The sequence below is a fragment of the Paramacrobiotus metropolitanus genome, unplaced genomic scaffold, assembly GCF_019649055.1.
Source record: "Paramacrobiotus metropolitanus isolate TYO unplaced genomic scaffold, Prichtersi_v1.0 Parri_scaffold0000036, whole genome shotgun sequence".
NCBI lineage: Eukaryota > Metazoa > Tardigrada > Eutardigrada > Parachela > Macrobiotidae > Paramacrobiotus > Paramacrobiotus metropolitanus.
In genome coordinates, this window is record NW_026570256.1 from 348,046 (window position 1) to 361,952 (window position 13,907).

The following is a 13,907-nucleotide window of genomic DNA, read 5'->3' on the forward strand; positions in this document are numbered from 1 at the left end:
GTTTTCTAGACTTTAGTTTTTCTCATCAAGTTATAACCTACTCTTATCGTTTATTTAATTACCTGTGACTAACATTATACAAGCAACAAGTCGACTGACAACGAACCAGGTAGATAGGGTGGAAAGAAAGATCACTCGCTCAAACTGTACGGGTGTATTAAATTGTACATTATAAGGCGGATGTAGAAAGCTCTCGAAGTACTTAAACCATGCATATTATATCGTGTGCTCGTGTTATCGTGGTCTATACAAGCTTGTCCGACGCACACAAACACAAGCAAACAGACGGAGAAACGTGCAAATGTTTGGGTTAGGTCAAAATATAGACTAAGCGGCGTATCCCACACAGTGCCACACTGTTTAAGTTTACTGCAGCTTCAAAAAAAATGGCGCTTGCGCTCGCTAAACTTAACGGCGATCTTCGGCTCTCGTCAGATGGGAACGGTAACCGGCGACGCCCAGTCTGGGGTCTCGGTTGATGGCTTGCAGTTCCGCTATGTTCGACGTCGGCGTCTGAACGCAAAGTTACTGTGGGATGTTTTTTCTGTGGCGTCGATTTCGCGCTGCTGTCGCTTCGGTAAGCATCAAAATTTCTCTTAGCCCTAAAATGAAAAGATTTATAATTTTGTTCATAAAACGCATAAAACTTATTAATACAAAAAATCTGTTTATACACGTACGGTACAAGAGCAATAGTTTCTGAATACGAGTGCCATGCAGGGCTCACTGACCCAATATTAAGAGCAATTTACAGATAGTGCGGCAACAAAAACGCGCGAGATTTATGTACCGATGGGCGAGGCACGGCACACTGAAATTTGCATTACAAAAGACTAACAGCCACTTGGCAAAATTTTTAGAAACACGACTTTTTGTCAATTTTTAGCCACTTCCTTGCGAAACTTCCCAACCGTACGTAGCCATTAAAATATTTGCGATACCCATGGCTTCAAAAACTGCTTAATATGAATTTAATATGAAAAAGTATGGGCGCTTTCTTCAGTTAACTGGCAGTTTATTATTCTAGCGGTCACTAAAAGCTGTTAAATTATTATCATGGAAACAAATCCCATGCAACAAACAAACTAATAAAGGTTACATGAACTTCTCAGACCAGGCTAAAATTTACCACTGCCGCTCTTTTTCCGGGGGTGATTGTAACCTGTTCAGCACTTCACGATCATCTTTGCACCAACTGCCCGGCCCACTACTGGGATCCTAAAACGAAATAAAAAAGCAACAGTAATATTCACCTGTCAACTTACTCTGCATATACTGTATTACTGCAACTTTACATAATTTTAACACTTCGCTGCTTATTGGGTTTTTAAGGTTTAAGTGTAAATGGCATCTGCTTGTACTAGTTAATGGTCAAAAATCACAATGTCGGTACTTATCAATATTTGTATGACGACTGTTTAAAATTGATTTGTATATCACACAGCTCCGAACCGCTTACCCAATGGTCATCCATAATGTCCAATATCGGTACACTTTCAAGCGCTATGACAAATTAATGCAAACGCGCTCAGTAATGTTCCGGAACGTTCAATCAATAAAATTATTCGTAGTCCTTTCGCAATTGTAAGTTTCAGTGTGTCGTCTGCATAACAAACGATGATTGATGGCAGGATACTACATTTTAAGTTCAAAGTGACTATCGTTTGATGTCTGAATGGTAACTACCACAATAATGTTATGTCTCTATGTGCACTGAACCTGAGCCGGCGATACGATGCGGGTGTGAAACTGCACTGTTTTAAAAAAAAGGCGCCTTACACAGGTTTTATAAACATACTTACACAAGCATAACACATTGGCCAATTGCACTTTTGCAACGAACTGTTATTATGTTTGCATAGTATTCTATTTTCCAAACAACAGTCAACCCAAAACCTATAACAATCAGTAGTAGCCATGTCAGTTTTTACTTGTGCAGTCAAAGGCAACAATGAATCAGCGTTGATTTAACTTGATAATCGATGACTGCCGTTTCACTTTGTGCCGGCTGTAGTAGGCCTGCACTTGTAACATTCCCACCAGGTTTATTGGAAATTTAGGCACCCGTTTGAACATGTGTTAAAAGCAATTCGAATATATATTGGGATGCAAATGATGCCGCTAATTACGGAATTTAAATGATGATGTCAACAATATTACAGACCTATTTAGTGCAGACTGACGGACGTTTTCGGCTTTTAAATGGATCACATTACAGTGTTACGGTGTAATTTTTTACTGAATCACACCGTGAGCGTCTATCGCCGCAATATTTGTCTGCATTTCATAATTATGCAGCTGCGTTAAGATCGGCGTCATTTTGATCTGTTGGAAATTGTTGTGTGATTGTAATTCGTATCGTGACCTTTACCTTCGCGTATAGGTCCAGACGGTGCGGAATAAGTCCGATAGTAGAATACAAATTTCTACTGTTAGATCGTCACTTCTTGTTGTCTGGACACCAAACGGTCTCCATTAGGCGATTAAGATTTTTGCGTTACAATATCAGACGTACACCGTCCTTGCCAAATGATTGCAAATTGCAACGCGGGAGCAGTGTAGTTTAGCTCTTGAGTTCATTCTTTTTGCACCACCGTTACGCAATTGCTGATCGAGCTGTGCGTGCCGGTGAGTCTAATTCGTTGAGAATATTAATAAGGTTTTGTAACTCTTGCCTATGTACGGATCTAACTCATCTACGTATTTGCAACTATATACAATCGATACTTACTTACAACGTGTACGGTACAATGATGACACACATCAGTATTTTTCTCCTTATTTATTAAACGCTGTGCCACGTGCTTTCTGGCACATGCCATATTTTATTGTGTGCCAGAAGGATAGCATACCAGGTTTTATCCCGTGCCATGCCAGTGGCAATGCCACAGGCACTTGCCAGTGCCAGGTTTTACACCCTGCCCTCATATCCAGGCTGGAAACAAAACACATGCACTGAGTAACGATCTCGGCATTCTGCACTACTTTCTACACGAAAATGGAATACGTGACCAACGGCTGCGCTCTGGTCTGCCAATGCACCTCAAAAGCTAGCATGCATTTTACTAGTTATATTTTGTTTTAATGCTTCTACACTCAGTAGTCGCATAAAGTCGAGAAGCGCCAATGAAAGGCATAAATCCTGTAGGTTTTTCCTACAACGGCCGAAGCACGCCAGAATGTTTTCTGCTGGGTACTGAGATAAGACAACTGGAAGTGACATTTACGGATCAACCAGGCATCAAAGCTGTCACGCGTTCAAGTACAGCAGGAAAGCAATATCAAAGTGAACAATACAAATTATGTACATACGTACTCCCGCAGTAACTACTCTGTACTGTAAACCAAAACCAGAAAAACTAAATGCAACCGGATAGATTGTCACCAAAGGAGCATTATTACAAACAAACATTAGTAAATAACTAGGCGCTTTTATTAGCTGTAAGGTTCTTACTGTTCTTTCAGCGGCTTGTTTGAATGCTTCGACTTTCTCCTGACTGCGGTGGCCGAAAAGAATGAAGTGCATTTTGTGCGAAGCAACCATCATGTTGCAATCGTAATAATCGCCTTTCATGTTGTGCTGGCGCATAAGGTCCGTCAACGCCTTGGTTGGCTTGACTGAAAGAAAGGAGATGTAATTATTCCAGTAATACGAGTTTTCGTTTTGAGCAGGATGTTTTAACTGCGCTTACATCTCACAAACAACATTTTATTTTTGATGTATTATACGACAAAGTGTTTAACTTAATTTGGCATCTTAGTAATATCTAGCGGGTCATGATTGTTGATTAATGTAAAATTTCTCTGGAAATAGCAGTGTATTTTCATCATTCCTAAGGTACCTAGGCAAGAATTATTTTTTCCCCGTACTTACATCCATGGGCTTCGTGTTGATCGAAAATGAATTCCATCTCAAAGTAAAATCCGTCAACTGGTCGAGGCGTGGTGGAGGATGCCATTTTCTGCAAAAAAACATGAAGCTTTATTAGTCGGCTTTCAACATCTTGCAATGCTAGCTCTGCGTTTGTTTCTCTGCCTTCTTTTCTCGTTCTGTTCTTGTTTCAATCTACTGCTAGTTTACCCTGCTTAACACTTTAACCGAAAGTTACACCAAAGATATATTTACGATTCCGAGTTTAATTTGACCGCTTAGAAGTCTACGTACGATTTTCTTTATTAACGCCGACTCAAATGGATCTGGTTCGCACATTGACCTTTCAGATACGATCAGTCTATTACGTTATGTTATTAGAAAACCGTTTCCATCTAGCTAGCTTTAATGCCAACTTAAACCACTTTTTGCATTCGAGAACATTAAAACCTTGGAATAATTTCCTTATGGTTTTATGCTACTGTAGCCGCGGAATTTCAGGCGAATAATTTGGTGGTTTTACAAAGAGATAAGCTGGATAATGAATCAATTCTGTATGCTATGTAAGGATAAGCTGCATGCCGGGTTGAAAGGCCGTGGTAAAAGTTTTCGCGTAGCGTTCTGCTGCCACCTCCTGGGAAAGTCTTCCCCTTCCACCTACGCGTCGATAGCGGTACCCGGTGCATTCTTGTTATAGCGCTAAGAAACCAGAAGCACGACCTCCATGGCGAGACGATTTGACCACATACCAGAGGAAAAGCGCTTTACATACCGTGTTATTCACATTTAAAGCCTCCTCCAAAATTGAAGCCTCCTCTACCATATAAGCCTCCCACCATTATAGTTCGAAAATTTAGTAGCCTCCTCCGTATTAGAAGCCTCTCTCCATAAACACTATAATTATAACAATGAAGCTAGTATAGAACCTCTGCTGTATAAGCCTCCCTCTAGGGAGCTTCGAAAATTTAAAAGCCGAGGGCTTCTAATTCGAAAAACACGGTAATATAAGTAGTTTATGAGAGTCAAAACGAAATTTATGAGCATCAAACAGCATCCGTTAAAACTTTCAGAATTGTAGAACGAGATACACAAGATATACACAAACAACTAGTATGCAACAAAATTCGGTATAACCGACACTTCAGGTAGGCTATTTAATGTCCACAACGATGTCCTACGGCAGTGAATTTCTTAGGATTTTCGTTTCGATCCACCGAGCTCCGTTAACAGCCGGTCATCCGCTTGCGCGCGCTTTTCCTCTTCAGGGCCGCATGTATTGTACAGCCTGAATATTGTGGTTCAAAATGTGCTGCCACAGACATGATAGCCAAATCTGATGAAGACACCGAGGACATTCTTCCTTGATAACAGCAACTCCGCATGTAAACTCGGTCGTGATACTTTCGCTATCTTTCCAAGCGCTAACGTTACGTGACGTGAGTTGCACAGTGTTCGAGTTCATCACGAGTGGACGTGCTGAAGAAGGCAAAGTCAAGCGAAAGGCCAAGTCCCGCTGTTCCAGCCAAGTTCCAGCCGCGCTGAACTGCAGCAGTTTCCCGTTGGTCGTATCCATCGTATGTTGTGCAAGGGCAAATGCGACGAACGCATCGATGCTGATGCTCCCGTTTACCTGTCCGCTGTCCTGGAGCATCTGGCTGCCGAAGTCCTCGATTGGCGGACAATGCCGCACGTGACAACTGGAAGACTCGCATCATTCCGCGTCCTCTCCGACTTGACATCCGCAGGAACGAAGAGTTGAACAATTTGCTGGCCAGGGAGGTCCTTGCCCAATGACGCTCCAACGGTTTTGCCGAAGAAGGCTGCTGGTGGCCCACAGGAGACGCAGGCAAACCAGCTGGAGGCAAGGCCAAGGGAGCCAGTCGCCGGAGGATTCTCTCAGCAGGCTTGAATTTCATAACCGGAAGTTGTTGGTCCACCGATGGTTTTGTTTTCCGTCGAATGAATCGTTGGCTTTGTCGATGTACATTGTTGTAAAAACGAATATGAGTGTAGTACGGTACTGTTATTCTTTGTGTGAGTTTCGGGGTTACGTCATGCGGCGTCAATAGTAACAGTTTTCAGTTGATGGAGCGGTTTCAAGTTGGGATGAGAAAATAAAATTCGCGGAATGTACACTTCACATTTATGTCATAGAATTGATGACCTTTTTCACGTGTTGAGACTTTTCGCGTGTTGGCAGCGGCGCTTCATTTTTTTTCCATTTGCTTCCTCTAGCACAAAGCGATCCGAATGTGGGTTTCATTAATATTTACATTTCCCACTGCCTTCACACGGAAGCGCTTGCACGTCGTCGGCTCTTTATTCTCACCCATGAAGGCACTCATCACACCGACTTATGCCATTGAAGCAGCCATTCCGTTTCCACACTGGAGCGCGCTGCCGGATTCGTTGCTGATTGTGTTGACCTTTAACAGCGGTTCAGCGGCACAGCTAAAGGTACTCATCGACAAAAGCGGGTGTTGCATACCGTGTCCATGCGTGAACGCAAGAAGAAGATTGAAATCGGTGTGAACGATCAAATGGTCCAGGAGGAAGAAGTGCAGATTCAAGGCACCGATATCATTTCCGTCGGCTGTGGATCAGTCGAGTATTGCGGCGTCGGCGCGCTCCTTTTTCGGCTACATAATCGGGCTGATTATCTGCGGAGAATTGATTGGGTTTGAGCGATTGCAAGCATTTCAGCGCGAACTGCAAGCGACTGGACGGTGTGAATTTGAAGCAGTGGTGCGGTCGACCGCGGAGTCCTTGCTGACTGAACCGCTTCCCTCAGCTGCGGCTTTATCCCGTCATCCAAGAAACTGGGCACCATCGCCCAAAATAATTAGGGTCACCGGTAGATTGATGCCGTCAGTTTCGGGGCAACAAGAAGCAGCCAAATGCAGATGTTTCTGCAGCAAAACGATGTAAAGTTTACCGGTTCTTTGCGGAGTTTTCATCCAAATGGGATTATCCTGTACGCCGACACTCCAACGGAAAAGGAAGCATTAGTGTAAGCTCTTCGCGATGGCCGTACAGCGTGGTAACGCCAAGTTGAAGACAGTTGGGTGCCAATTATTAAAATTTCAGAGTTTGGTACTTTTAACCCTCTTATTGCTAAAACTAGTAACGCTATGTTTGGAGAATTGGAAAAACACTCTGTTTTGGTGGATAAACTCTTTCTGGAATTTTCGGATTTTTTCCGGAAGTGGTCACTGGAATTTGACCAGTGACCACTTCGCAAAATGCAAAGGGGGTGGATCAACAAAAAAATTACGCAAAAAATCCAGATCGTCTGGGTCTCTTTCGTACATTTTTTTCACCGTAAAGGCTGATATTTGTGCCAACGAACAAAACAAAATTGTTCCATATTCGAATTGGATTCCGATTCTGCAGGGTCTCCCAAAGGGAAGATTCCTGGATGACACAGTAGGTCCCAGATTTTGTTGGACAAGTGTAGTTAATAGCGACTACCCCCTGAGCAGACACAAAACTAGGACACCTAACAGTTGTGTCTGTGCGAAAACAGGCCGGGAGAAGCCGAGTAATGCCTTACAACTGTACAGGGAATTTACCACGGCGACCTAAAAAATCCCGGTCGGTTTTTGAAAACAGCATATTTTAAAAAAATCCTCTTTCCTGTGGAAGATAAGGAAAGCCAACCACCTTATTTTTTTCTTGAAATAGGCGGAAAAGTACATGAGAAAAAAAACAAACACTGAAAAGTACGAAGAGCGTTAAAAAGTTTCAAGCCAAAATATCCTGAAAACGCTGGTCAGTTGAAATTTCACCGGAAATGAAATTAAAATATAAATAATATGAGATCTATACAAAAGACAGCGAAAATTTTTTTTCGAATAGGTGAACCGTGAACCATAGTTTTATCCATAATAATTGAGCAGGACCAACAAGTACAGGGAAGTGAGGGAGCGAATTAAATATGCGCTGTCTTCAACTTGGCGTTACCACGCTGTATGCTTTGGGCAGTCAATGATGCGTACTTTCAGGTAACGACAATGTAGCTATTGCTGTAATCTCGAGTTTCTGCTTTGCTATCTTTTTCGATGTTGGAAGTGTTGGATGCAGGAAGCGATCAGTCAAGGACTTAAGGGGATTCATCAGACGGTCAGCGACAACCTTTCGTGTGGAACGAACATCTCGTCGTATTATCCTCAGCGCAGACGCACAATGATTGGCGGGAAAATATATGGACGCACAGTGAAATGGTGCCCGGTACCAGTTGGAATGAATCTCGCGTAAAAAGTAAGGGCGATTTCTCCGCAGTCAGATCAAGCGGGAAGATTGAAGGGGCTGACGGGTCGTTCGGTGATGCTCTGGTGGAACCGAATAGTTCATCCGTTCCCGGCACCTAAACGGCAGCTTCCGGTGACAGTGACTGGGTCAGATTTGATCTGCAGATTCGCCGTCATCATTAACAGAGCAGGCGGTGATGTGCTTCCAGATTTATCTTCCGGATAATGGGAAATCGCCGGCAATCAGAAGCGTGCACGGATCGTTCACTGGACGGCCCTATAATGAGCATTCCGTACAGGTATTCAAACCTGAAGAAGAGTTCGAGTGTGTATGAGCCCAGTGACGGCTACAGTGCTACAATCCGACCATTCCCCAGACAGCCTTGGAATCCTCCGCGATCCATAGTGGTACTGGTGATCACTTTCTCATCTATACTTTCGATGTAGAACGGCACACTGACGACAGTACGCTTGGATAGCTTCACAATGAACCACCATCGTCCACCCGATGTCCGTTAGGCGCGGGCACAGGAGCGTTTCCTCCTGACACGACAAGGGTTGTGACGAAAATGCCAACGTGATCACACACATCCTGTGTTGAACTGACCGATGGCTAGATTATGGTGCCGAAGAGAATTGCCTTTGATCGAATGTACAACGCTTCGGGGTCAGACCGTTGAGCAGCCGACAAAGTCATAAAAGCTGCAACGCGATGATTTCTGCAAGTTTACAAGCATATCAGCAATTTCAAAATTACTGTATATCTTGTTTGCAAATTTTTCCAGGCTACAGTTATCAGTTTGGTTAAAACATACACAGCAGAAAGCTACAGTACAAAACAAAAACGATCTGAAGTCAAGAAAACTAAGAATCACTGCTCGTATTAATTTTAAAGATTGAATATCCATCAAAAATAAATCTGGCCTTGAATTTCATTGTTGGCACACTCACCGATTGTTTTCGCGGGTCTTGCAGCTGCATCGCATCGCTCCTCAGTGAAAGTGAAATCCAAATCATCTACAGGGACGACGCAGCGGTGTCACCATGCGCATGTCCCCACTGTCGTCCCGAATCGATGGCGCCGTCACTGCCGTCACTCCGATCTTCTCTTGCGTGACGACATCTTCGCCTCAGCATCATCGTCCTCCAACTTCCGACTCATGGCTAATTCGCGGCAGAGTTCCAGCACTTCTTGCACCTACTCAGCCAATGAAGACAACTCTTGAATGGCCAGAACGTTTCCAGCATCAGCGGCGTACCACCCAGGAACCCTGCGTCGCGAGAGAAGTGCTCCTGATATCGAACTGGGCGTTCTGCGAGAACGTAACGGCTCCCAGCAAATGCGTAATCGGCATCTGCCGGGCTGTGTGCTTGGACGGCGACGTCAGCGATGGCGTCAATGCTCAGGCTATATGCTCAGAAGGCCCTGACGGGCGGACGACAAAACCGCAGAAATACCGTGATACCTGTGCCCGATGCCTCGATCGTATCTTAAAAACTGCATACGGTTTATTGCAGTTAGCCCGATTTGCAACCACTCTTGGCCTATGCAGATTAGGTGTTAATGCTGTTGAGCAGTTTGCCTGTTAGTAAACCAAGGAAAGGCTGGTTTTATTATCAAATTTTTGGAAAAAGTAAGCAATTTTTGCATTTGCGTTGCTGCTACTCAGTTTGCTACTGCCTAATAAAAAACTACAATTCCAGCCGATAGCCAATAAGTTTCGATAGTTGTCATCTTACCACCGCTTACCTACAGTATCGGGAAGAACGAGATGGGGATGGGGATTTCACTGAATACTGTATTCAACAGGTTGGTACAATGTATTGCTATTGTACGTATAATTATTGTACAATAGAAATGCAGTATGTCGCAATACTGCATGCAGACCGGCCGGCATAATTATTATAAACACGGCAAACCACGCCTCTATCTGCGCAGTGCGCATTCATCGAATGGCATTCCGTACATTTTATTAGACCGGCCGTTTTAAATCACAGCGCTATTGCAGCCACCCAGGCCGGCGTTTGCACAGTTTATTTTTTGTGTTTAAATTAGAAGTTGCTACCGCTCTTGCCGTGATTGATCGCCAAATGGCCCAAATCACTGAAATCAGCAGTTTAACGAGTGTTTGAACAGTTAACAAATGCTGAATATATATTGCCAGAGCACCCACAACGATGTCTTCGTCCGAGAATTTCCAACCTCTTCGCCGTCCCCCTTCCACCCTTACTTCCGCATCCTATCCTCCCGTATTCTCCCATCCTCCACCGCCACCCGCCCGCGAGTATTCTTTACCCTCCGCTGCTGCCCCTGGCACTCGCCCCTCGATGATCAGCGCCGCCAGCACCCCGCTGCGACCGGGCGAGAATCGGCGCGGAGTGCGTTCCCCAACAGTCAACCGCAATTACAACCAGCCCCGCGGCCGTCTGACGTTCAACGCGGAGAGTGTGGAGAATGGGACGGACGAGCAGCGGAAAACGGCACAGGAGACCCCCGCCAGTGAGGCAGGGGCGGGGAGACTGCGCGAGACGCTGCGCAGAAATCAGAAGTGGAAAGCTCCGAGCGAGTGTTGGCCACGTTTCGCAGGCTGGATGGGGCGCCCGTTGGCGAGGGAAGAGCGGCGACGAGAATTTGCGAGGGGAAAATGGTGAGGAACTCTCAGAAACTATTTGCAGCGTTCTTTGCCTGTTTGATTTTTGATTGGGTTTTGTCATTTTATTCCCTGCGCAGTGCAATTTCCGTCCCTTTTGAAGAGCTTAATTGTTATTTTAGAGTGCTGATTATTTTTTGCGACTATTTTAATTTAAAGTGGATATTTAATGATTAAGTTTTTTATTTTTACGAAATTTTGCAAGGCAGTCGCTGCTTGTAGTCGATTCCACAACGGAGAAACGACGACTGGATTCCGGCGGCGAGATGAGCCTTAATTTCTCCTTATTGCCTGGAAAAACCACGGGTTTAATTAAGTTGGAGAAGGAGATCACGCCTGTGACTTTCGAGCGCGATTTATTGAAGGAAGAAGTCAGCTTGGAATGATTGCGGACGGAGGAGACACTGCGCAAGTACAAGCAAGACGAAGACATGAGTTATATTATCTCCTTTTGCATGATTTATATTTTTACGATTAGTTAATTAGTAATTTCGTTACTTATTATTAATTATTTTTTGTTATGTATTATTTTCCATTAGAAAATTTTAATCCGATAATTATTTCTCTTGCATTAAATCAGCAAACGTTTTTATTTTTTCGATCGTTTTTTAAGAGTACATTTGTGCGATTAATAAACGAATTTTCCCGAATTAAATATCTGGAACTGTGGCAGCGTAGCAGTGTTAATTCCTTTTTCTTGGCAGGCTGCCATGGCTTTGGAACTGCGTCCGCGTTGTGAATTTTGGCGATAAATTAGTTTTTTTTTCTACAGATAAAATCAGTGTTATGATTTATGCAACAAAACTGATGTGTGCGATATTTGTCAGAAAATCGAAAATATGTATTTAGAAAATAATTCAGGAATTTAAATCATATTTAAACGTAGGGATAGTGTGGAGCGCATTTTGCAGTTTTACCATTGCGATATCTATGCGTACAGTATTTAAATGAAACTCATTCTTTCTTGGCAGGCTGCCATGGCCAAAGCCGGGGAAATGTGGTCGCAGGCGGAGAAGATTCTGCAGGAGAACGACCGGCTGCGCGAGAAGATGGACAAGGCGGAAACGGAGGGAATCGCCATGCGGAAGCAGTACGAAGAGCAGATTGCCCACATCAAAATGGAGCATATGACGCGCACGCAGCAGCTGGACCGAGATCTGCGCGCAGTGAGAATCTGCTGCTCAACGAGCGCTTCAAGACGTAAGTGGACTTTTGTATCCGTCTTGATTTCATGAATGCTCCGCTGACTTGGCTCAGTTTCCGCTCACTCGGCTCTTGGCTACTTTCGTTTTTAATTACTGATTATCAGAAGTATTTGCCATGGTAGAATTTTTGCATAATTTGTTTTTCTTAGAACGTAATGCAGTGGCAGTTTTAGTGAATTAGACGGAAATGGTGCATTTGTTTGGTTTTTGAACAGGCTTTTGTACTTCACTGAACTACCAATAAATTAAAGGATAAATCATTTTCAGAATTTACAGTTTACAACAGAGCAATTAGAACAGATACGAGAATTTGATAGGTGGCTATACCACTTCTTTTTGCATTCAGTGTCACGCAACCATCGATAATAAGCAAATATGAAAAATAACTGACACGCAATACATTGTTTTAAGGTACGCGATACTTTTAAACGGATCAAAAAAACCATCGACCAGTCGTCGAGCCGCCGCGGTGATCCGTCCATCATGGCGAAATTGCGCGATCTGGAAGAGCGGGCCACACGCAGCCAGACGCTGGCCGACAACTTTGAGCAGATGTACAACCGGACATTCTCATCGGAATCCCAATTAAAGACCAGCTTGGAGGACCTCCAGCGCCGCTACGAAGCGGAGACGGTGCGGGCGCATGAACAACTGCAGAATCTGACGGAGGAGAACGAGGAGCTACGGACGGTTAAGGAAGAACTGGAGGAGCGGCTGGGCGAATGGACGCTGCGGATGCTGCGCGGGGAATACGATCCCACGCGGACGGAGGTCGTGGTGGTCGGGGAGAGTCCGTTGGAGGCGGCGCAGAAGGAGTTCTTGGCGGAGGCGGGGAAGGTGTTGGAGGAGAACAAACTGCTGCAGGAGAAACTCAACCAGGTGAAGATGGGCGGCGGATACAGCGGGGATGTGACGGTGAATGCGGAGGAGCTCCTGCGCGGTCCCGGCGAACAGCTGGAAGGTGAGAGTAACAATCGCCAAATATCGCTTTTTATGGTTGTTGCAACTGCTTTTTTGGGGGTCACTGGCTTTTCTCTTAAAAAATTCACTGTTTTCACATGTTAGTGTGCCCGCGTTGCGTTTTTTCAATCGATACTGTGAAGAACAGTGCTACGGAGTATGGTTACTATCCCCAAGAAAGTTATCGTAGTGCAGTGGCTGCAAATTGCCGTGGGTCAAAATTTGAGTAGTGATTACCGGGTAGTGATCCAGATAAAGATTTACAAGTTCCGAGATGAATTTATAAATTTTGCTTGATAATGTGCAGTATAACTTAAATTATAAAATTGAAGAGATTTACCTCGTATGTTGTCGAAATACTTGGTTTTTTTATTTGAATGCAGTCGATACGAATATTACTTGTGTGATTATTAACGCTGTCGTCGCCCCGTTTTTCTACATAATTGTTTAATGCACCCATTTCCGTTAATACCCGTACTACTGTACGTATTCAAGTCCAGAATTTTGCAGAATTGAGGAAGCAGCTGGAGAAAGCGGAGAAGCAGCGCAGCCAGGACATGGTCTCCTTCAAGAAGTCCAGCCAGAGCTTCCGGCACGTGTGCCACGACCTGCTGGGTTGGAACATCCGCTACGACGGCAACAAGATCGTCTTCCGCGTGGCCGACGTTCCGGCCAACGAGACGATTGTCTTCGAGCGGGAGGACGAGAACAAGCCGTGGGAACTGCGCAGCAACGACTACACCACGGCCAACCAGGTCTTCGTCGAGTTCTTCACCAGCCACCAGAGTCCCCCGCATCATCCTCAAGATCCTCTCCGAGCGCACTCTTATTGTATGGACTCCCCCACTCCGTAAAGGCGTGGCTGTGATTTTCTTCTTATTTGATAGAGCCGTTTCTGTAACATTTTGTTTGTTTTTCATGAATTCTTTATCGGTCTGTATGTCGTATTTTATCGGGAATGGTGCGTTCA

The 13,907-nt window shown here is 44.4% G+C and overlaps 1 protein-coding gene and 2 long non-coding RNA genes across 3 annotated transcripts; 1 reads left to right on the forward strand and 2 right to left on the reverse strand.

The window, feature by feature from the left end:
- Positions 1-377: 377 nt before the first annotated feature.
- On the reverse strand, positions 378-1,724 carry LOC129589712 (uncharacterized). The gene is made up of 3 exons (XR_008690650.1): positions 1,460-1,724; positions 1,130-1,218; positions 378-602 (listed from the first exon to the last, which is right to left on the reverse strand). It is a non-coding gene; the product is annotated as an uncharacterized LOC129589712 (long non-coding RNA).
- Positions 1,725-3,505: 1,781 nt separating this feature from the next.
- On the reverse strand, positions 3,506-9,927 carry LOC129589635 (uncharacterized). Its single transcript, XR_008690632.1, has 3 exons — positions 9,872-9,927; positions 3,875-3,962; positions 3,506-3,618 (listed from the first exon to the last, which is right to left on the reverse strand). It is a non-coding gene; the product is annotated as an uncharacterized LOC129589635 (long non-coding RNA).
- A 272-nt stretch (positions 9,928-10,199) lies between these two features.
- Positions 10,200-13,907, forward strand: LOC129589565 (mitotic spindle assembly checkpoint protein MAD1-like). The gene is made up of 6 exons (XM_055484365.1): positions 10,200-10,769; positions 10,995-11,184; positions 11,744-11,972; positions 12,082-12,095; positions 12,389-12,938; positions 13,448-13,907. Exons 2-6 carry the CDS (start codon positions 11,155-11,157, stop codon positions 13,789-13,791), a joined length of 1,167 nt encoding a protein of 388 aa, XP_055340340.1. The 5' UTR covers positions 10,200-10,769; positions 10,995-11,154; the 3' UTR covers positions 13,792-13,907.